Genomic DNA, 23,092 nt, shown 5'->3' with positions numbered 1-23,092 from the left:
AAGTGCAACAGTAATATACAATGTACAGGTGTAAAGTGCAACTGTAAATATACAAATTAGTTCTACTGAGTGTAGTGCTAATCAGATGTATGTACAGAGTTGTAGTATAATAGTTGTAGTATATAAGAGTTGTAGTATAATTTCTGATGACATACATCACTCCCAGTTTGACACAGATCAGATACTTATTATTATAAATTCTTTACATGGTGAACTGTCTCTTTAATGCATTTTCAGTCAATACTGTTGGATAACTTGCGGGAAGGCTACAGTAGAGCGGTAGTAGATACCATGGGAGCATTATGACAGCAGTGTTTGACAGGAAGGAAATAACTGACATTGTTTGTAGCCTTTAGGGAAAGAGCCGGTTGGCGTCAATCAATACCGGACTGTAATTGCAGATGGCATGAAAGGTGGGCGGAACACTCTCTTCCCTCACACGCGTAAACAATTTGATTGAATTATGATCGTAATCAGCGTTAAGCCAAGAATTGTATCTGTCCATGTAAACATAGTTGTTTCTAGCCTTTCCAACAAAAAGAAAGAGATTCAACCAATAGGTTTTTCATCCGGGGGTCTGACAGTTTTGATTATTCATTTCTTGCTTAAATCATGAAAAAGTGTCATGCGTCATTTAGGGCTAGATTTAAATATTTGGAAACCTATTAAAAGAACATGCCAACATTAAGGGAAATGGGCCTACTGTCAGAGTCAGACAAGAAGATAGATACCAATTTCCTCTCTGTTCATTCAGTAGAAAGCTATCTGGCTGCACGCTAGCCTGGCTTAGGACAATGAATGGAAGCAGATACGGACCAACTAGCCTAGCTGTTTTCTCAGAGTTATAAGCTAGGCTAGTGGTCCGTATCCGCTTCCATTCATTTGTGCTAAGCGAGGCTAGCGTGTAGCCGGATAGCTTTCTACTGAACACACAGAGAGGAAATTGGTATCTATCTTTTTGTCTGACTTTGGAGAAGACGGTAAGTGCATTTACGGCAGCGTGGCTACATGATAGAGGTCTGGACTCATGATCGGAAGATCACCTGTTCGAGCCCCGGGCAAGGCTGTTGTCGGAAAGTGGTGTTGTTGTCCAGCAGGGAGCACTCTGTCCTCTGGACTTGTCAGTAACAATGCCCCTGTTACGGTGATAGGGACACCGTACAGCTGCTGCGAGTGCCGTCCTTCGGATGAGACGCTAAACCGAGGTCCTTAAAGAACCCAGGGCGTCTATCGTAAAGAGTAGGGGGTTCCCCGACATTCCTGGCCAAATTCCTGGCCAAATTCCCAATCAGGTCTCATCTGACATCAAGGCCACCTAATCATCCCTTGCCTGATATCAATCCTTGTCTCCTGAGCCGTTCAGCCATAGTGTAGTGTGATGTGTGCCTGGTGCCAGTGTATGGCAGCCATTGAGCCTGCGTAGCCCAAGGTTGGGTGCTACCAGTGGTGGTGAAGGAGGCAATTTCCACCCTACATTGTGGGGAGTGCTTTGAGTGTCTAGAAAAGCGCTATATAAATGTAATAATCATTCATTCATTAATTTCCCATAATGTTGGCACGTTCCTTTAATATTCACGTTATTAGTGGAGCTGCTCATTGGTCACCAGTGTCAGACTGTGGTTGTACTGGGCAGCTGCTGGGTGTGATGTACAGTATGTGTGAACGTGAAGCAGGACGTTGCTGGAAAAGACCATCCATGCTCAATGAACCTACCGTGGGCAAAGGTTAAAAAAAGTATACCGGTATATATAAAAGTGTTCAAAATGGAGAAACAAGACTTTTTTTTATCACATTTTTTTATTATTATTTTACATGAAAACAAGACAACACAATAACCATAATAATAATACACAGAACTTCACAGGGAGATAACAGCAACAATAATAATAACAGAAATAACTAATTATAAAAACAGTACAACATTTTAAAATTTAAAGGGGTACTATCTTATAAATGGCCTTTCCCAGTATTCAGCAACGTTTCCCGGCCGTGTGGATTTATATTAATAAGACTTATGTCTCTAATTCTCATATTGGCGCATTCTTCCAATTCCCCTCACAATATTCACCCTCACCGAACTGAGTCATCTTAAAATGTGCATATCAGTGATGTCAGAGATTTCTCAGCTGCATAACATAAATGGCTGCATTTATATAGAGCTTTTATCCATCCATTCCTCACATTTTACCCATTCACTCACACATTGACACACCGATGGCGGAGGCAACCATGCAAGGTGCCGACCTGCACATTGGGAGCAATTAGGGGTTAAGTGTCTTGCTCAAGGACACTTCGACACGCTGCCCAGTAGGAGCAAGAATTGAACCGGGAACCTCCGGATTACCAGACGACTGATCCAACTCCTGAGTCACTGTTGCCCCTAATAATATTTCAGTGGCTGTACTAGGGCTGTCCCCGACTAAGGATTTGTATAGTCGACTTTGATTGGCCAAAATTGGCAGATAGTCTACTGGTAGTCGACTATATATATAAAAAAATAAAAAGTATACAAAAACAATTATAATCTTTTAGTTTTTTTATATATATTTATAAAAAAAATTATCATTCCATTTGGGCTGTGGGGGTGGTTAATGTCTGAAGGAGTCGACTGAAGGCTTCTTGTCCTCTGCGAAAGCATGCAATTGGTCCACTGATGGATACATCTTGATTTTGTCTAGTCTAGTGTGTTCATTAGATGGGTGAAAACCTCTTTCAGTGCCTCTGTGCCCGTTTTCTTAGGCAGTTAGCCTCTCTGGCATTCGCGCCATTAGTGTTAGCCATGCTTCTAGGCCTCTTTGCTTTTAGAAAGAATGAAAAAAAAATATATATAAAGTATATTATTATTATTATAATTCTTTGCATTCGACTAAGAGGTTGGCAGTCGACTACGGCTCCTTTCGATTGATTAGTCGACTATTCGACTAATCGGGGTCAGCCCTAGGCTGTACTACGTGTAAGCGCTGCATTGTGTTCTCTCTCTCTGAAATCAACTGACCCTCTTGTCTCTGGGATCTTGCCAGGTGTTGGCATACTCCGAGGGTCTGCATGGGAAATGGATGTTCAGCGAGATCCGTGCCGTCTTCTCCAGACGCTACCTGCTACAGAACACGGCCCTGGAGGTCTTTATGGCCAACAGAAGTAAGTAGACTCTCACCGACACGCAGGATATGAGGTAAATTATCCTAAACGGTATGGTTTCGCAGTGCAGAGCCTGGGTTACGTCGTCTGGGTTATCAAGTGGGCGTCTCTCGTCACAGAGGTCTGGTTGGGTTTGGCCTCTAGAAGGATCAACAGGTGAACTCCAACTTCCTCTCTACAGACACAACACTGCTCTCTAGAAGAGAAGTATTCAAACAAACTGGCCATCCCAAGATGTGAAATTGAAAGATACAGGAGATACCAATCACCAATCCCAATCCCCATATGTGCAGCGGATTTCTGATATGAGATATTCTATTTTAGCTTAGATAATGGCAACATTTAAAATGTTTGGTTAGTGTTGATGTTTCATTGTAACAGCTAAATAATTCACTGTTTTTAATGACACTCATCTTTATGAACTTGTAATAATACTGAAAAGTCAATAAACTAAACTACAACCTCACTGAATCAAGGCCAGACATTTGGCTAATGGGTATCACTCAGGGTGGACAATTCTAGTCAAGTATTTTGAAAACAAACATGTCTGTTGATAATATTTTGAGATGATAACCATAACCAGAGTGGTAGCTTAGTCATAGTTTTAAGCCCATGAAGATACTCACCATCCATGATATGGTCTATGGGTAAGATATATCTGCCAACTTTTAACAATTGTATTTTAGTATCTGTTTATTGCATCTTGTGTTTTTAGCGTTATCCCTATAAAACCAGTATAAGATCGATTGACTCGCCGGCGATTGAACCAACATTACAGTCTGAGCCTTGACTTTGAGCACAACCGTCCATGATAGGGGACAGCTAGAAAGAACTGTACGCACGGCGTCAAAAATCATTGGCTGTGGGCGCTCCAGTAGCACACCACATAGCACGCTGAGTCGCGAAGCGGTCGTCCCGGGTTCGTTTCCCAGTCCCGGCGACCATTTGCCGCATGTCTTCCCTACCGCTCCTCCCGTTCTCCCTCTCTCCCTCTTATCGGTCCTGCGTGGCCAGAAAAAGCTGAAAATGCTATAAATAAACAAATAAAAATCATTGGCTGTGATCTTCCTTCTGTGGCCTCTATATATGCCACACACATCAGGCGGAAAGGGGAGACGGTGATTGGTGACCCCTCTCACCCTGCTTACTACCTCTTTAACCCCCTTCCCTCTGGTAGAAGACTCCAAAGTCTCAGGTGTAGGACATCTAGTTTTAGGAATAGTACATATCCTGAGGTTGTCCGTCACCTGAACTCAAGCCCTAATGCACAGGCACTTTGTACTAGAAGAGCTAACACTAGCCGCATATTTAAGGCAATATGCACTTTAAAGGAGCACTGAGCTGTGGGCAAGGCGCTCGCCACCAATGCAGGAGACGCTGGGTTCGAGCCCAGCTCTCCGCATTGCTATCAGCTTGGCTGGTCGTTCATACTAACACAATTGGCAGTGTTAGGGGTGGGAAAGCTGATGGGTGGGGATCGGACGTTGTGGACAGCGACTCCTACAGGTCGGTTGGTGCGCCTGCGCAGCAGAATCAGGAAGCGACGGGGGCGGCGTGTCCCTCCCACGCAGACCCCCGCCGCTGAGAGATTGCGCTGTGCAGGTGAAAAGATGCGACGGCTGCTTCCTCGAGTACCGGAGGGGACACGTGATGTAAGGCTTCGTCCACATTGCAGCCGGCTTGTGGGAGGCATGGCCTAACAGCGTTCGAGACAGGGGAGGGTAGAATTGGACGATACGAAATTGGGATGGGGGAAAAATAGAAAATGGGAGAAAAAAGTAGATACAAAAAAAAGGAGCACTCTTTTATGCACTGTAGCACTGTTGCATTTTTAGGAATTCACGGGTCATATGAAATGTTTGTGAAATATTTCTTCTACTTCAGGGATTGCATTGTATGTATTCTTGTATGTTTTTCCTACTGTATGTTTTTTCCACTGTTTTATGCTGAAATGAGCATTGCACCAAGGCAAATCCCAATCAACCATGTGTTGGCAATAAAGTATCTATCTATCTATCTATCTATCTATCTATCTATCTATCTATCTATCTATCTATCTATCTATCTATCTATCTATCTATCTATCTATCTATCTATCTATCTATCTATCTATCTATCTATCTATCTATCTATCTATCTATCTATCTATCTATACATGCATACCAATTATTCGCTTGTTCTATTCTCCATCCATCTATCATCCATAGCAACACTATAATATCACTGACATCCTGATGGGGGGATCCCCTTTGAATTGCCCATCTGAAGGTTCTCCCCACCACGGCACCTGTGGTGTTTATTTTCCTATTACTAGGTTGTAGGGAGTCGTTCCTCATCTTCATTGGGGAAAGTCTGGGGGCTATACAAATACATTTGATTTGATTTGATTTGATTTGACTTTTGGAGGCCGTAGCTGGCTCAGTTTGAAGTGGTATCGCCTGAAACTAGAGATCATAATACCACCTCAACGTCTCTCTGTTTCAGCCATCCCACCCTCAACCTCCACACTCCTTCACTGCATCACAACACCTCCTAATCACTTCCCATCATCACTCTCATCCTCCTCGGTGTCAGTGAGCGTTCTCTCCTCCCTCCACAGCGTCGGTCATGTTCAACTTCCCCGACCAGGCCACGGTGAAGAAGGTGGTCTACAGTCTTCCTCGGGTGGGAGTGGGCACCAGCTATGGCCTCCCTCAAGCCAGGTGAGAGACACACACAGACACCTCGGAAATGACCCGCCACCCCAGTTAGCATTTTGGAGACTGGCGTCATCGCATTCAGTGTCCACATCACCTACAGTACCTACCTACCGGAGTAGCGTGTATAGCTTGGCTTGCTGCAGAGGCGTTTGAAATCCCTGTTGCCTCTGGCGTGGGGATGAGTGTGCGTTGGAGTGAGTGTGCATTGGAGTGAGCGTGCACACCAACCCTGATTGAACTGACCTAAATCTCTTGACTGAGGACTCTATAGCAGTGCTGCAGCGAAGGCCACTCAACACAGAGGCAACTGCAAAGTCCCCGTTTACCCCTCTGACTCTCAAGCTACTAACTGGCCCTTTCATTTGCCCGGTCTGAAACATTCCCGGATATACAGTCATATGATTTGCTCTAAGTCGATATAGAAATATAGATAGAAGACATAAACAAGTGCAAATCGTGTTAGCTCTCTGCTCCTTGATTGTTTTGATTACCCTGGATGATTTGAAATTCCCTAACCATGAAAATAGCATTTAATTGTTTCTGTTGTTCTGTTACTCGACGATCTGTCGAAGCCAATAAGTGCAAAGCACCTCCCCGCTCTCTGTGGTATTGTGTGAGGGATCATCCCTATGTTCCCCGGGTTCTATGTTCCCCGCTTTGATTGATTAATAGATTGAACATTTTATAAATTTTTATAATTTTATTAATTATTAATGTCCGCCTTGTTTCGAACGGTTAAGCTTAGGCCCTCTTTCGAACTGGTTAAAGGACGACTCCACTTTTTTTGGAAATTAGCTTATTTAACATCTTCCCTGGAGTTAGACAAGAAGATGCATACCTTTTTTGTCTCTGTGCGTGCATTTTAGCTTTGGGAATAGACGCTCCGTTAGCATAGCTTAGCTTCATCACTGGAAGTGGGGGAGGACAGTAGCCTTACAGTGCCTTACAGTGTATTGCAAGGTCTGACATTGACCAAACTTGATATGCATGACCTTGGTGGGCTCTAGGTCAACTCCTGAAAAGGGGGTCAATGTCAGACCTTGCAATCAAAAGTTAGGGGGCGCACTGAAATTATGGCAAGGGTTATTAGCCCCCTAACTTTGATTGCAAAGTCTGACATTGACCCCCTTTTCAGGAGTTGACCTAGAGCCCACCAAGGTCATGCATATCAAGTTTGGTCAATGTCAGACCTTGCAATACACTGTAAGGCACTGTAAGGCTACTGTCCTCCCCCACTTCCAGTGATGAAGCTAAGCTATGCTAACGGAGCGTCTATTCCCAAAGCTAAAATGCACGCACAGAGACAAAAAAGGTATGCATCTTCTTGTCTAACTCCAGGGAAGATGTTAAATAAGCTAATTTCCAAAAAAAGTGGAGTCGTCCTTTAAGGTTAGAGTTTGGAATCAGGGCTGGTGGTCTAAAATTTTCAATCAATCAATCAATCAAAGCGGGGAACATAGAACCCGGGGAACATAGGACCCGGGGAACATAGACATGCTCCCTTGTGTGAGACGGTCCGGCATGTGTCTTCCAGGCGCATCTCCCTCGCCACCTCTCGGCAGCTCTTCAAGTCCTCCAACATGACCCAGCGCTGGCAGAGGAGGGAGATCTCCAACTTCGAGTACCTCATGTTCCTCAACACCATCGCAGGTTAGAACCCGCCGCCGCCAGCTCAGTCACACTCAGCTCTGCTCCACTGAGCCCCGACCGCCGATCTGCGCTTTAAATTTGAAAGGTAGTTGAAGTTATGGATATAGAAGGATATTCAATTGAACCCCCCCCCCCCCCCCCACACACACACACACACACACACACACACACACACACACACACACACACACACACACACACACACACTTATCATACCCATGAGTTACACAGATGGAGTTTGAATTGTTTGGATCCTTTTTCAGGGAAGGTTTTTCGCCCCATCAAGAGTAGTTACACGTGAAATGCATAATCCGCGTGTTATCTTTTCTCTATTAGACATGACTGTAACTACGGTTATCGTGATGAATAAACATTTTTTGTATCAGTGGCCCAAAGGAAACGTAGCGGCGCCCACAGGTATGTCGTATTTGCTTAAGTAGTCATGCGGTCCCTAAGTGGTAGCCGCGCTAGGCTACACTTCACCGCTCTTTGTGGGAGAGCGTTATTTGAAGCCAGTAGCTGGCACTGGTAGACCTTGCCGGATAATTAGTGCCTGGCTCGTAGGAGCGTAAGGAGTTGAGAGGTTTGCGTTGTCAACTGTCTGATCTGAACAGCGACTAACGGGGGGAAGAAGAGAGAGAGAGCGGCCCGGCTGCGCTACTCCGCTCCTGAGATGTTGTCACCGCCCTCCTCCTCCTCCTCCTCCTCCTCCTCCCCGGCTCTCGCTGCATATTCATGCATATTTATATTTAGCCCGCGCTCCGAGTTCGATACATTATTGTCAGCTAATTAGATGTAAGGCAGACAGAAAAACATGCCGAGAAATTCATTAGAAAAAAAAATAACTCGGTAATGACCCGCGCTGACAGGGATGTCATGACGGCGTGGTGCGGTAGACAGGAGTGGGGCGCGGGGGGGGGTGGTTGGAGTGTTGGGGAGAGGTGTGAAAGGGATGTGCTCTTCTAATTAAACACTATTCCACCGTTATTAACATCCTGCCACCCCGATCGCAGGCCCCAGTGCCCCAGCAGGTCTGGTCTACCCGCATCACCAACCCTCCAATCGCAATATTCCACTCACAACCCACTGCTCCCATTTCACTTTGTGGCCTTAACCTGTTTAATTAGACTCTAGCCTCGCCAGGGCCCCAGCTTTATCTGTTGACACCTTCCCATTGACTGTCCTGACATAGGTTATATAGGAGATCAGCTATGTCTAGATATTCTTGTGCCAAAGTGCTTCGCTCCAGGAAGAATAAAATACACACGTTCTAAAGCAGATCGTGTCTCATAGGTCACGCTGAGCAGACATTCTGATGTGCTACAGATAAGTGGGGCGGCGTGGCTCAGGGGTAGAGCCGGTCGTCCAATGATCGAAGGGTTGGTGGTTCGAATCCCGCTCAAGCCCATGTCCATCCCACTGCCGTTGTGTCCTTGGGCAAGACACTTAACCTACTTGCCTCGTATGAATGTGTATGCATGTGAATGAATGTTGGTGGTGGTCGGAGGGGCCGTAGGCGATGATTATTCACCACGCTTCCGTGAGTCTGGCTGCAATTGTAGCTTACCACCACCGGTATGACTGTGTATGAACGAATAATGGACTCTGTAAGCGCTCTGGGGTCACTGGGGTGTCATGAAGAGCGCTATATAAATCCAATCCATTATTATTATTATTATTAAGTAGTGCACACCTTGTGAGCTGTTACACCGTATTGTGTTATGTCACAGGGATGCATGGACATACACTATGATATAACTAGCGATAACAAAAGCAATAGGCTTCTTCCTCTAAAGTTCATGAACGTGCACAGCAAATTAGAAACGATTTGAACTGAAGGTAGTCAAGGTACACTAATTCTAAAATTGAAAGTGTGGCCCGATGGTGGCGCTAGCTAGAGGAAAGGTCACAGGGTCACCAAAATATAGAGTTAATCGTGTAGGTGAATATAATGTGCACCACAAATTTGAAAATACTTGAATAAAAGCTATTCGAGTTATCGCATTCACAAGTAGGATAATGAATGCTTGGCCTGATGGTGGTGCATGCATCCTATTCATATTGTTCTCATGGCGTGTTTGCTGTACAGTATGTATGGCGCAATGCTACAGCTCATTGGCCACAGTTGTCATTTAAAGATCCCTTCCACATGTGTTTCTAAATGTTGTATATTGAATATTACTTTCTATTACCCTGCCCATATCTATACCTCCCTGACAGTGTGGCCAGCTGGGCAACAGCGACCGTGATAGATTTCGCAGGATTTGTTGCATCATACAGGAGGCCCAGATTTTGAGGAAGTACAGAGAAGCCCCCCCACACCCCCCCTACTCCAGTGTAAGAGTAAATAAGATACTGCCAGAAAAGTTACAACATCTTTTTCATTTAGAAAGTGAGTTTAGTAGGAGGACATTTAACGTACCACACTTAAACAGATGTGTCCTTCAGTTATTGGTATAAAATTGTGGAATTCTCTCCATAGCGATCATAATATTTGTCAATTAAAGGAAATTTATAAAAATATAATATTTAGTCATTATCAATATGAATCTGAATAGTGGGATATTTTCTTTTCTTTCTTTCCTTTTTTTCTTGTTTCATCTGTGAATTGTTTGTTTCTTTGTATATTGTATAAATTATTATTTTGTGTAAATTAGGTTATACGTCGACCATCAAGTGTTACTTCTTTAGTTCAGGAATAGGGGGCAGGTAAAAAAGCTCCTTTTTGCCCATGGGGGAACTGGATTTATGTGTTTGTATGAGAACTGTATGCTTGCTTGCATGTACATACAAATAAATAAACAAATAGAATGTGACAAGTTCTGCACAAATAATAATCTGTAAAGTCACGCCTCAAGAGGCGTTAACTATAAAATAAAAAAAAAAACATGTTTTTGAGTGCAGGGGACTTTTAATGATAATCACCTGCGTTTTGATTACCATCACCTGTTTGCCACCAAAACGTTTGCGATCAAATACTATGAATATACTGTGAGAACTTTAAAGTACTTTGTAATGTAAGGGATGATCAGGTTTCTCTTTGGGTTCAGGATAATAACAGATTTGTGTAAGGGTTCTTCCTGTGGTCAAACAGAGCAGGAGAATATGTCAGTATTGCGAAGGACCTCGGCCGCCAAGCATACACTGCTGTACTGTGGCTTAAACATGGCCTGAGACAGCTCAATCAATATGAGTGAACATGAGCTACTCTCTCTCCCAAAGCCAGAAACCAGAGAAGTAAGACTCAGACTTGTGATGTCATCAAGTATAGAATCTGGAGCTGCTCCATTGACAATGAATGGGAGACGTTGTGAGATTTTGTGGACCCACAGAATGTCACAGAACACTACGTTATTCTATATTATTACATGGCGTTTTAACATTCGCCGAAATGCTTGATTGTGATTGGTCAATAGCCCCCGACAGCGGTGAATTATTTTTCGATAACCACCCGTGATTATTGTTTTTCGCAGCTGGAGTAATCAAGCCCCACTGACACACACTGTTTCAGTGCAATTAGACACACCTGCCGGGCTGCCGGCGATAATAATAATCACTTTATTTGGGCTGACAGAGCCACAGAACAACTGCGTCTGCATTTGATCTCGTCTTGTCGATTTTGTAAAATGAATTTGGTATATTGTTAGTAAGTTAGCCATGTAATAAATGGGATAATGTATAGCTAGCTATACTCGGTCATCATCGCAAAATAATTGACCTTCACTGACGTTTAAAACACCCTTACTTATTACATGGCGTTTTCACATTCGCCGAAATGCTTGCTTGTGATTGGTCAATAGCGCTCGTCAGAGGTCCGATATTACTCGATAACGGACCTCTGCCGAACAATAATGACCGCTGTGCGCAGCTGGACCAATCAAGCCCACTACACACACTGTATCAGTGCTGCTCAGCATATGCACAGCTGCACTCAGTCATGCAATCAGACCACAGACCTGCCGGCTGCCGATAATAATAATCACTTTATTTGGGCTGACAGAGCCACAGAACAACTGCGTCTGCATTTGATCTCGTCTTGTCGATGAATTAGGTATTTGTTAGTAAGTTAGCCATGTAATAAGCGGGATAATGTATAGCCTATACTCGGTCATTGTCGCAAAATAATTGACCTTCACTGACGTTTAAAACACCTCGGCTGCGCCTCGGTGTTTTAAACTCCGTGTCGGTCAATTATTTTGCGACAATGACCTCGTAGCTATACATTATCCCTTACGTAGTGGTCTCAGTTCTGAAACAGGAAATGTACCTACAGTATGAACTCAGAACATTTCCCTGGGTGCTCTAAAATCATTCTCAATTCATTGTCTATGGAGCAGCTTCAGACTTTTTTACTTGATGACATCGCAGTTTTAACACTCTAGTTTGGATTTTGGAGAGAGTTGTTAATTTTCACTAATACCTTTGTACCGTCTTAGACAAGAGGAATAACATGTATGAATTCTGAAAATGGGGTGTAATTCCCCTTTAAGTGATGATGAAATACGTTGAGAGTTTCCCCATGTCGAATGTCCCTGGAGAAGGACTCCTCTTCCATGTGGGCCGAGGGTGAGCGACACTTTACAACTGCTGGAAATGTAGTACTGCTGGAGTACTTTGGAACACAGATCTCAAACAAGAAACATCTCTATTATCGCTATACTAAAACAACAAACATCTCTATTATCGCTATACTAAAACAACAAACATCTCTATTATCGCTATACTAAAACAACAAACATCTCTATTATCGCTATACTAAAGCAACAAACATCTCTATTATCGCTATACTTAAACAACAAACATCTCTATTATCGCTATACTAACACAACAAACATCTCTATTATCGCTATACTAAAACAACAAACATCTCTATTATCGCTATACTTAAACAACAAACATCTCTATTATTGCTATACTAAAACAACAAACATCTCTATTATTGCTATACTAAAACAACAAACATCTCTATTATTGCTATACTAAAACAACAAACATCTCTATTATTGCTATACTAAAACAACAAACATCTTTATTATTGCTATACTAAAACAACAAACATCTCTTATTGCTATACTAAAACAACAAACATCTCTTATTGCTATACTAAAACAACAAACATCTCTATTATTACTATACTAAAACAACAAACATCTCTATTATTGCTATACTAAAACAAACATCTTTTATTGCTATACTAAAACAACAAACATCTCTTATTGCTATACTAAAACAACAAACATCTCTATTATTGCTATTACAAAAACAACAAACATCTCTATCATTGCTATACTAGAACAACAAACATCTCTATTATTGCTATTACAAAAGCAACAAACATCTCCATTATCGCTATACTCAAACAACAAACATCTCTAACATTGCTTATAAACATCATCCTATTTCAGTCCTATTTGCTTTAATTTATTCAGAATAAGATTGTAGTTTTTGTACCTACAGTACTGACAAGGGCTTGCTTGGGTGTATTTTGTGTTCATAATAATCGCATGAAGCTAGGCCTAAATATTTCTGTGTCCAAACTTAACACATTATATTATACAGTGTCCAAACTTAAACACGAATCAGATATCACATTGCCGTATTATTAAAGTGATGCGTGAGAGTGGCTCTTTGCTACACACCCCATTCCAGATGTGCAATTATTAGGGATGTCCGATATTATCGGCCTACCGATATTATCGGCCAGTATCGGCATTAAAATGTGATATCGGAAAATATCGGTATTGTTGTTTTTTTTACATTTCTATAACCTTTATTTACCCAAGCAAGTAAGAACAAATTCTGATTTTATTTATTGTCAAAAGTATACATAATGGTGTGTTAATTCCACAACAAGAGATATGTAATGTTAACCAAGAGTTGGACAATATCGGTATATCGGTATCGGTAAAAAAGCCAATATCGAGCATCCCTAGTAATTATCTATCAAAAGGTAATGTCACTGAATTTCAGAGGGGGGACCAAGTCATTGTTTTGCAAGTCCCAAGTAAGTCTCAAGTCTTTACACTCATGTCCCACTCTTGTACAAAAGTAATGCCATTTCAAACATTTACAATTTTAGATGATTCTGCACTGACACACAACTTCCTTCTCTGCTCGCTCAACTTGATTGGTGGCTGACAGATCCAAAGTGGAACTGTAATCAGGGAAATTAAACTTTAGAAATAAATGAATTGATTTGCTTTACAGTACTTGGGGAGAGTATCAAGTCTTTCAAGTCACACGGCTCAAGTCAGAGTGAAGTCCTGAGTCATTGGTGTTAAAGTCAAAGTCGAGTTTTTCATGATTTTGTCGAGTCAAGTCTAACTCTAGTCCAAGTCGTGTGCCTCAAATCTACACCTCTGCTGAATTGTAGCTTGAAATATGATACTCCTATTGTATGTTCTTGGATTAATTTGTTTGACCCTTCAATTAAGCCCAGTTAAAGCCTTTTTAAATAACCAGTACCAGCTATGACTAGTGGTGTTATGCCCCGATTGAGCAGCACATTATGCTATTAGAGATACCTGCCACCATTCAGTAAGTTGACATCAGTGATTAGCTCTCCACCATGGCATGCAGTTATTGTGGTCGTTCCTGGATTTAAATCGAAAAGGTATGAAAGATGTGCTTCAGAACAGCCAACATACGTTATCCAAGTGGTTACAGTTGATTTAGGGCCCGGGTGAAAAGTGGGATCAAATAGACCCGGTTCAAATGCATGTCTGCAGTGATCATTTTACAGTTTGTCATAGGAAAATCTTTATTTTTGTATTTGCCCTTTAACCCTGCTCAGAAAATGTCTACGGATGCACTTCTGTGGAAATTGCCTACGCGACAATCATTATTTTTCTGTTCTCAATTTCTATGTAAAATGCAAGTGTTCTGTGGAAATTGTCTACGTGACAATCGTTCTTTTTCTGTTCTCAATTTCTTCGTGAAGATGCAAGAAGACACACAGGTGTTACTTTCAGTCCCCCACACATTCTGCTTTATGTCTCAAGACATCATGTATTGTGTACCTACTGCATTGTAACGATAAAACTGCCCGTTGCCAGGGCAACACAGGAAGCTTTTTTCCTGTTGGTAATTATAGGTTTGCATTTTTTGTCCAGACATAGCCATGTCTGAATTCCACTATTAACATATGAAGCGCAGCTTCTTAGAAATGGTTCTGGGCAGGCCCCCACCCCCCTTATTTAAGCTAGAGCAAGTGGGGCTCTTTTCAGCTACACCTTGTAAACTGCACTGATAATACATTTCTCTTATCAGATTCTATCCTTGATTCAAACAATCATTCTTGCACAGTTCCAACTGGGTCATTATTAGCTGAGATTCCACCACACGTTTGACTGATTTCCACCAATAAGAGGCTTGGTCTAGCAGCCAAACAATGACATGTTGCGTCTGGGGCCATGCTCTCTGACTGCTGCCATGTGTTTCCTACCTTCACCTACTTTAACCCTGATGGTTTCACATCAAGCCACCAAACTGAATGTTTTTAGCAAGCAAGTTATGCTATCTAGCAACAGATAATATTGTTTTCCTACCCTGTTTCTGTCTGCTGGACATGTTACAACGGTAGCCTAAATAAATAGATACACATTAGATAAATACACATTTGAGTGGATATTATTTAGAAAGGATTTGGTGCTGAATTGTTTGACAGTGGGGAGAGGGAAATCTATGATCAGATAATAGTCAGTATTAATTAAATGATCTCATTGTGTTGACATACAGTATAGTGAAGGAAATGGTGGCCTGGCCGCGTAAATACTTTACCCAAGGCAGTCCGCGTTCGGTTTGCGCGCCCTGATTGGCCTCTCAGCGCCCAATCGTGTTAGCCCTGTTATGGTTTGACACCGACCCCAAACGCTAACGACACAAGAGAGTTGGATTCAGAGTTGCCAAATACGAGGGCTTGTTTATTTGAGAATAGGAATAAGTGAAACAGGGAAAGCAGGTCAACAAGAACAGGTACAATGAACAAGGGGCAAAGTTCTGCTGCTCTGCAGCTTCTCCCGGAAGGGTAGTCTTGGGAAGCAGGAGCAGACCTCTGTACCGCTCTGCAGACTCTCACGGCGGACCTCTCAGATGTTGTGTAAGACCGAGAGAGGGAGAGAGGGAACGGGTCAGTGACAGAGCAGACTTGAAACGAGCAGGAGGACAGGGTGTTATATTCTTCGTGTTAAACAACACAGTGATGTGCAATATTCCAAAAACAGCCCAAGTGAATATCTTCATGTAAAACACACAGTGAGCAAAAATCCAAACACCGTCCAAATGTGAAATACTATCTTCGTGTAAACACACAGTGAGCAAAAATCCAAACACAGTCCAAATGTGAAACAATATCTTCGTGTAAATACACAGTGAGCAAAAATCCAAACACAGTCCAAATGTGAAATAATATCTTCGTGTCAATACACAGTGGGAGGTGGAAGATCCCCAAAATATTATTCCAAAAAAGGAAAGAGCAAAAACGATAATGGCTGGGTGAGTGACTGTCTGACAAAAAGGTGGTAGACTTCAGTGTAAAGGTTTACACACGAAAATCGGAAATAGGTCAAGACAGTCAATCTAGAAAAACTCACCCAGACGAGCTGCGTAAAGGAACAGGAACAACAGTGGAGGCGAGCGCGCGCCACGGAGCAGGTATCCAAGCGAAGGCTTCTAGGAATTCCTGGAGAATAGCACAGTGAAAAAGAAGCAACGGGGAAAAACATCCAGCGACAAATCAAGACGAACCAACAACTTAGGGTGGGGAAAACGGGGTATAAATAATGAGGGATCGATTGATTGAAAGGCAGTGACAGCTGGGGAATGTGATTGAAAAGCGTGGGGAAGTGAGGGAACCAATCAGCGACGTCTCAGATGACGTCAGCGGGGAGAAACGTGTGAACGAGGGAATTGAAATACTTGACAGAAAAAATGAATGAAAACAAAGCGAGGGTGGTTAAAGGAACAGAACGAGTGAGAAGGCAAGGACAGAAACCTCACAGTACCCCCCCCTCCACGGGAGCCGCCCGGCGACCAGGCCGACCCGGCTCGTCAGGATGGGCCCGATGGAAGTCGGTGATCAAGCCGGGATCCACGATGAGCTGCCGGGAGACCCAGCTACGCTCCTCAGGGCCGTAACCCTCCCAGTCCACCAGGTATTGGAATCCCCGGCCCCGCCGACGAACGCCCATCAACCGGCGGACCTGCCACTGGGGGTGACCATCCACTAGCACAGGAGGCGGTGGATCAGGAGCCGGAGGCATAAGGGGACTGAGGGAGACGGGCTTAACCCGGGAGACATGGAACACGGGGTGGATGTGCATGGATGCAGGAAGCTTCAGGCGCAGGGCCGCCGGACTGAGTACCTTCAGGACCTCGAAAGGACCGACGAAGCGAGGGTTGAGCTTCTTGGCCGAGGACCGTAGCGGGAGGTCCTTCGCGGAGAGCCACACCCTCTGCCCAGGGCGGTAAGTCGGCGCGGGAACCCGGCGCCGGTCGGCACCACGACAGGCGCGCTCAGATGTCCGGAGCAGCGCGGTCCTGGTGATCTCCCAAACGCGACGGCAGCGGTCGGTGGACCTGCACGGAGGGAACTGCCACTTCCGTCTCCAGTGCGGGAAAAAGAGGGGGCTGGTAGCCCAGGGAGGCCTCAAAAGGGGAGAGGCCGGTGGCGGAACTGACCATTGAGTTGATCGAGTATTCAACCCAGGGAAGGAAACGACTCCAGGATGCCGGCCTCTCGGCTGCCACACACCGAAGAGCAGACTCCACGCTCTGGTTCATCCTCTCCGTCTGCCCGTTTGTCTGGGGATGGTAGCCAGAGGAGAGACTGACCGTTGCCCCCAATCCCTTGCAGAAAGCCCGCCATACCTGGGAGGTGAACTGGGGCCCCCGGTCAGAGACGATGTCCTGGGGAAAACCGTGAAGGCGGAACACGTGGTGCGTCAGGAGGTCCGCCGTCTCGGCTGCTGAGGGAAGCTTGGAGAGGGCCACGAGGTGGACCCCCTTGCTGAATCGATCCACCACGGTCAGAAGGCAGGTGTTCCCCTGGGAGGAGGGTAGACCAGTGACGAAGTCGAGCGCCACATGTGACCACGGACGGCTTGGAACGGGAAGTGGCTGCAAGAGCCCGGAGGGTGCCTGGTGAGAGGCCTTGCTGCGGGCACAGACCGCGCAGGCCAAAACGAACTCCTTGACGTCGTTCCGCATGGTGGGCCACCAGAAACGACGAGCCAGGAAGGAGAACGTGCGATGGACGCCTGGGTGGCAGGCGAACCGGCTGGTATGGCCCCACAGCAGTACCTGGGACCGGACAGAGTCAGGGACGAAGAGACGGCTCCTAGGGACGTTGCTTGGGGCACGTTGGAAGCGTAGGGCACGCCTCACCACACCCTCGATGCCCAAGGTGATGGCTCCAACCACTCGGGCCTCCGGGATGATGGGAGATGGGTCCTCAGAGGGTGGAGCCCCCTTGGAGTGCATCCGGGACAGGGAGTCGGCCTTCGTGTTGCGGGAACCGGGGCGGAAGGTCAGCGAGAAGTCGAACCGACTGAGGAAACTGGCCCATCTCGCCTGCCGACCGTTGAGGCGCCTGGAAGCGCGGATGAACGTTAGGTTCTTGTGGTCCGTCCAGATGGTAAAAGGCTCCTCGGCACCCTCTAGCCAATGACGCCACTCCTCCAGAGCAGCCACGACCGCCAGTAGCTCCCGATTGCCGGTGTCGTAGTTCCTCTCGGCGGGGAGGAAGCGACGCGAGTAGAAGGCGCAAGGATGTACCTTCTGGTCGGAAGGAGAACGCTGAGATAGGACAGCGCCCAGGCCAGAATCCGAAGCGTCCACCTCCACGATGAACTGTCTCTTGGGGTCAGGGTGGAGCAGGATAGGAGCGGAAGTGAACCTTCTCTTGAGGGAGCGGAACGCAGCGCGTGCCGCTGGGGACCAGTCGAACGGCAGAGCGGGGGAGGTCAGCTTGGTAAGAGGCTCCGCCACTTGGCTGTAGTTCCGGATGAACCTTCGGTAGAAGTTTGCGAACCCGAGGAAACTCTGTAGCTCCTTCCGGGTGGTGGGTTCCGGCCAATCCTCCACAGCCTGGATCTTGCGAGGATCCGCTCGGGTCAAGCCCTTCTCCACGATGAAGCCCAGGTAGTCGACGGAGTTGGAGTGGAAACGGCACTTCTCCGCCTTGACGAAGAGCCGATTGTGGAGGAGGCGCTCCAGCACCCGGCGGACATGCAGGATGTGTTCCTCGAGGGTCCTGGAAAAGATAAGAATGTCGTCCAGGTACACCACCACGAACACCTCCAGCATGTCACGGAGGACATCGTTCATGAGTGCCTGGAATACCGCCGGGGCGTTGGTGAGGCCGAACGGCATCACAAGGTACTCATAGTGGCCCCTGGGGGTCTTGAAGGCGGTCTTCCATTCATCGCCCTCACGGATACGGACAAGATGATAGGCACTTCGGAGATCCAGCTTGGTGAAGAACGAGGCCTGGGTCAGTGGCTCGAAGGTGGAGCTCATGAGAGGTAGGGGGTATTTATTCTTGATGGTGATCTCGTTGAGCTGACGATAGTCGATGCAGGGTCGCAGGTCCCCATCCTTCTTACCAACAAAGAAGAACCCGGCCGCCACCGGGGAGGAGGAAGGCCGAATGAGTCCTGCTTCCAATGACTCAGAGATGTAGAGATCCATCGCCTTCTTCTCCGGGACAGTCAGACTGTAGAGGCGGCTGCCGGGAAGGGGAGCCCCTTGGCGGAGGTCGATGGCGCAGTCATAGGGGCGGTGAGGTGGAAGGGACTGAGCCCTGGTCTTACTGAATACCTCCATGAGGTCGTGGTACTCGGGAGGAATGGACGAGGGATCCGGGGGCAACTCACCAGCCGGTCTCCGGGGCGGGGGACAAGACGCCGCCTGTAGACAGCGGGCGTGACAGGAGGAGCTCCAGCCCCTGATGGTACCGGAGGCCCAGGCGATGTGGGGCTCGTGCAGCGCGAGCCAGGGCCTACCCAGGACCACCGGGACAAGGGGGGATTGGGTAATGAGGAACTGGATCCTCTCTACGTGGTTCCCAGCAATGGTCAGCAAGACTGGGCCGGTCCGTTGAGAGATGTCGGCCAGGCGGTGTTGGTCCAACGAAAAGATCTCCAAGGGCCTCACAAGGGCCTCAAGAGGTATGTTGGCTTGGGTGGCAAACTCGAAGTCGAGGAAGTTCTCGTCTGCCCCAGAGTCGATGAGGGCCTCCACCGTGGCACGTTGGTCCCCCCAGGCCAGGGTGACGCTCAACAGATGGTCAGGTGGTGCGCGGCGCTGGGAATGGGAAAAACGGCTCACCAGGATCTCCCGGGGTCTTGGTGAGCCCGATCTTTTGGCCGGATAGGGCAGTCGGCGATACGGTGTCCCGCACCTCCGCAGTAGAGGCAGAGACCGGACCTGAGCCTTGCCTGACGCTCCGCCTGGCTCAGATGAGAGCGTCCCAGCTGCATGGGTTCCTCCTCGCGCACCGGACGGGGAAGCCTGTTACCATCAGTAGTGTTGGGGACGGGGCGTCCAGGAGTCCGGGGTGTTTCAGGAGGTGACAGTCGGGTCCTCTCGCGCCTTCTCTCCAGGAGGCGTCCGTCAATACGGATGACAAGGCTAAAAAGCTCCTCGAGGGAGTCGGGCACCTCCCTGGTAGCGAGCTGGTCCCGGACTGCGTCACTGAGCCCCCTTATGAAGGTTAGGCGAAGAGCAGGTTCGTTCCATCCACTCTCCACCGCCGCCAGTCGAAACTCCATGACATAGTCCGTCACCCTGCTGCTCCCTTGTCGGAAGGTCCCCAACCGGGCTCCAGGGTCCAGACCTCGGGCTGGATGGTGGAACACTCTGCGGAGCTCCGCCACGAAGTCTGGGTAGGAGAACAAAAAATCTGCTTCCATTGCCCAGGAGGAAGTGACCCACTGGGCAGCATGGCCTGAAAGTAGGTTGGTTATATAAGCCACTCGGGACCCCTGAGCAGAAAAACGGCTTGGTTGATGACGGAAAACCAACTCACATTGCATGATGAATGTGGCACATTCCTCGGGATTACCGTCGAACAGCCGTGGGACGGAGAGAAGGGGTTCCCGAGGTGCGAGATCTGCTGGGGCTGCGGGGAATGTTCCTGAAGGGTGTGAGAGATGAAAAGTATTAACGGCGTCGCCCAGCGAGTTAAGCTGGGCGAGAATCTCGGACTGTTGTCCCGCCATAGCGGCCATTGAACCCTGCATAGGCAGGACCTGGTCCCTGAGGTTCTGCACCGCAGCCGCAGCCCGCTCAAGCTGGAGACCGTGATCCCTGGTCAACTCGACTTGAATTGCAAGTGCGGTTCTGACCCCCTCTGTGTCGGCTGGGGTCGTCATGGTTGGTTCGTAATGTTATGGTTTGACACCGACCCCAAACGCTAACGACACAAGAGAGTTGGATTCAGAGTTGCCAAATACGAGGGCTTGTTTATTTGAGAATAGGAATAAGTGAAACAGGGAAAGCAGGTCAACAAGAACAGGTACAATGAACAAGGGGCAAAGTTCTGCTGCTCTGCAGCTTCTCCCGGAAGGGTAGTCTTGGGAAGCAGGAGCAGACCTCTGTACCGCTCTGCAGACTCTCACGGCGGACCTCTCAGATGTTGTGTAAGACCGAGAGAGGGAGAGAGGGAACGGGTCAGTGACAGAGCAGACTTGAAACGAGCAGGAGGACAGGGTGTTATATTCTTCGTGTTAAACAACACAGTGATGTGCAATATTCCAAAAACAGCCCAAGTGAATATCTTCATGTAAAACACACAGTGAGCAAAAATCCAAACACCGTCCAAATGTGAAATACTATCTTCGTGTAAACACACAGTGAGCAAAAATCCAAACACAGTCCAAATGTGAAACAATATCTTCGTGTAAATACACAGTGAGCAAAAATCCAAACACAGTCCAAATGTGAAATAATATCTTCGTGTCAATACACAGTGGGAGGTGGAAGATCCCCAAAATATTATTCCAAAAAAGGAAAGAGCAAAAACGATAATGGCTGGGTGAGTGACTGTCTGACAAAAAGGTGGTAGACTTCAGTGTAAAGGTTTACACACGAAAATCGGAAATAGGTCAAGACAGTCAATCTAGAAAAACTCACCCAGACGAGCTGCGTAAAGGAACAGGAACAACAGTGGAGGCGAGCGCGCGCCACGGAGCAGGTATCCAAGCGAAGGCTTCTAGGAATTCCTGGAGAATAGCACAGTGAAAAAGAAGCAACGGGGAAAAACATCCAGCGACAAATCAAGACGAACCAACAACTTAGGGTGGGGAAAACGGGGTATAAATAATGAGGGATCGATTGATTGAAAGGCAGTGACAGCTGGGGAATGTGATTGAAAAGCGTGGGGAAGTGAGGGAACCAATCAGCGACGTCTCAGATGACGTCAGCGGGGAGAAACGTGTGAACGAGGGAATTGAAATACTTGACAGAAAAAATGAATGAAAACAAAGCGAGGGTGGTTAAAGGAACAGAACGAGTGAGAAGGCAAGGACAGAAACCTCACAAGCCCTACTATCGCCGCACTACTCGCTCAATATACTACTATCACTCAACTCGCTACCGCTGTGCATCAGCTTTCAGTTCCACAGCCAAAGTCCTCGCCCATTTCCTCGTATTGTTTTTATCTCCGCCGTGCATCATATACTAAAACTAACTATCACTCAACTCACTATCACTCAACTCGCTACCGCCGTGCATCATATACTAAAACTAACTATCACTCAACTCACTATCACTCAACTCACTACTGATGTGATGCCGATTGATATGAATAGCGTGTTACGTTAATATAGAGAGATGAAAACAATATGTTATTTATATTGATGTGATGCCGATTGATATGAATAGCGCATTACGTTAATATAGAGAGATGAAAACAATACGTTATTTATATTGATGTAAGAGATGAAAACAATACGTTATTTATATTGATGTGATGTCGATTGATATGAATAGCGCGTTACGTTAATATAGAGAGATGAAAACAATATGAGGAAATGGGCGAGGACTTGGGCTGCGGAACTGAAAGCTGATGCACGGCGGTTTAGCGAGTTGAGTGATAGTAGTATATTGAGCGAGTAGTTAGGCGATAGTAGCGTTAACGCGATTGGGCGCTGAGAGGCCAATCAGGGCGTGCAAACCGAACGCGGAAGGACAACTGCCTTGGGTAAGGTATTCACGCGGCCTGGCCAGGAGCAGTGACTCTGGGAACAGCCCTGCGGCTACTGAGTCTCTGTCGCTGCAGTCCACCGGAGGGGGTTAGCTCAAGATGTTTAGGGACTTTGCTATTAAAATAAATAGGGATTCTTCTATTAAAATGTATGGGGATTTTGCTATTCAAATATATAGGGATTTTGCTATTCAAATATATAGGGATTTTGCTATTCAAATGTATAGGGATTTTGCTATTCAAATGTATATGGATTTTGCTATTCAAATATATAGGGATTTTGCTATTCAAATGTATAGGGATTTTGCTATTCAAATGTATGTGGATTTTGCTATAGAAATTTATGGGGATTTTGCTATTCAAATATAGGGATTTTTGCTATTCAAATGTATAGGGATTT

General features: G+C 46.2%; 1 protein-coding gene across 1 annotated transcript in view; it reads left to right on the top strand.

Annotated features, from left to right (window-relative positions):
- Positions 1-3,056: 3,056 nt before the first annotated feature.
- LOC311247950 (neurobeachin-like) overlaps positions 3,057-23,092 on the top strand; it is a gene marked incomplete at both ends in the record, with an annotated part of 73,139 nt that continues 53,103 nt past the window's right edge. Inside the window, 3 exons of the mRNA XM_084338926.1 lie at positions 3,057-3,138; positions 5,738-5,840; positions 7,372-7,487. Coding sequence (XP_084195052.1) covers positions 3,057-3,138; positions 5,738-5,840; positions 7,372-7,487 — 301 coding nt within the window. The remainder of the gene's footprint in view (positions 3,139-5,737; positions 5,841-7,371; positions 7,488-23,092) is intronic.

Source organism: Notolepis coatsorum (assembly GCF_963971535.1).
Source record: "Notolepis coatsorum genome assembly, contig: SCAFFOLD_698, whole genome shotgun sequence".
Classification (NCBI taxonomy): Eukaryota; Metazoa; Chordata; class Actinopteri; order Aulopiformes; family Paralepididae; genus Notolepis; species Notolepis coatsorum.
The sequence above is the reverse complement of the archived record's forward strand: the minus strand, read 5'-3'. Positions and strand labels throughout refer to the sequence as shown.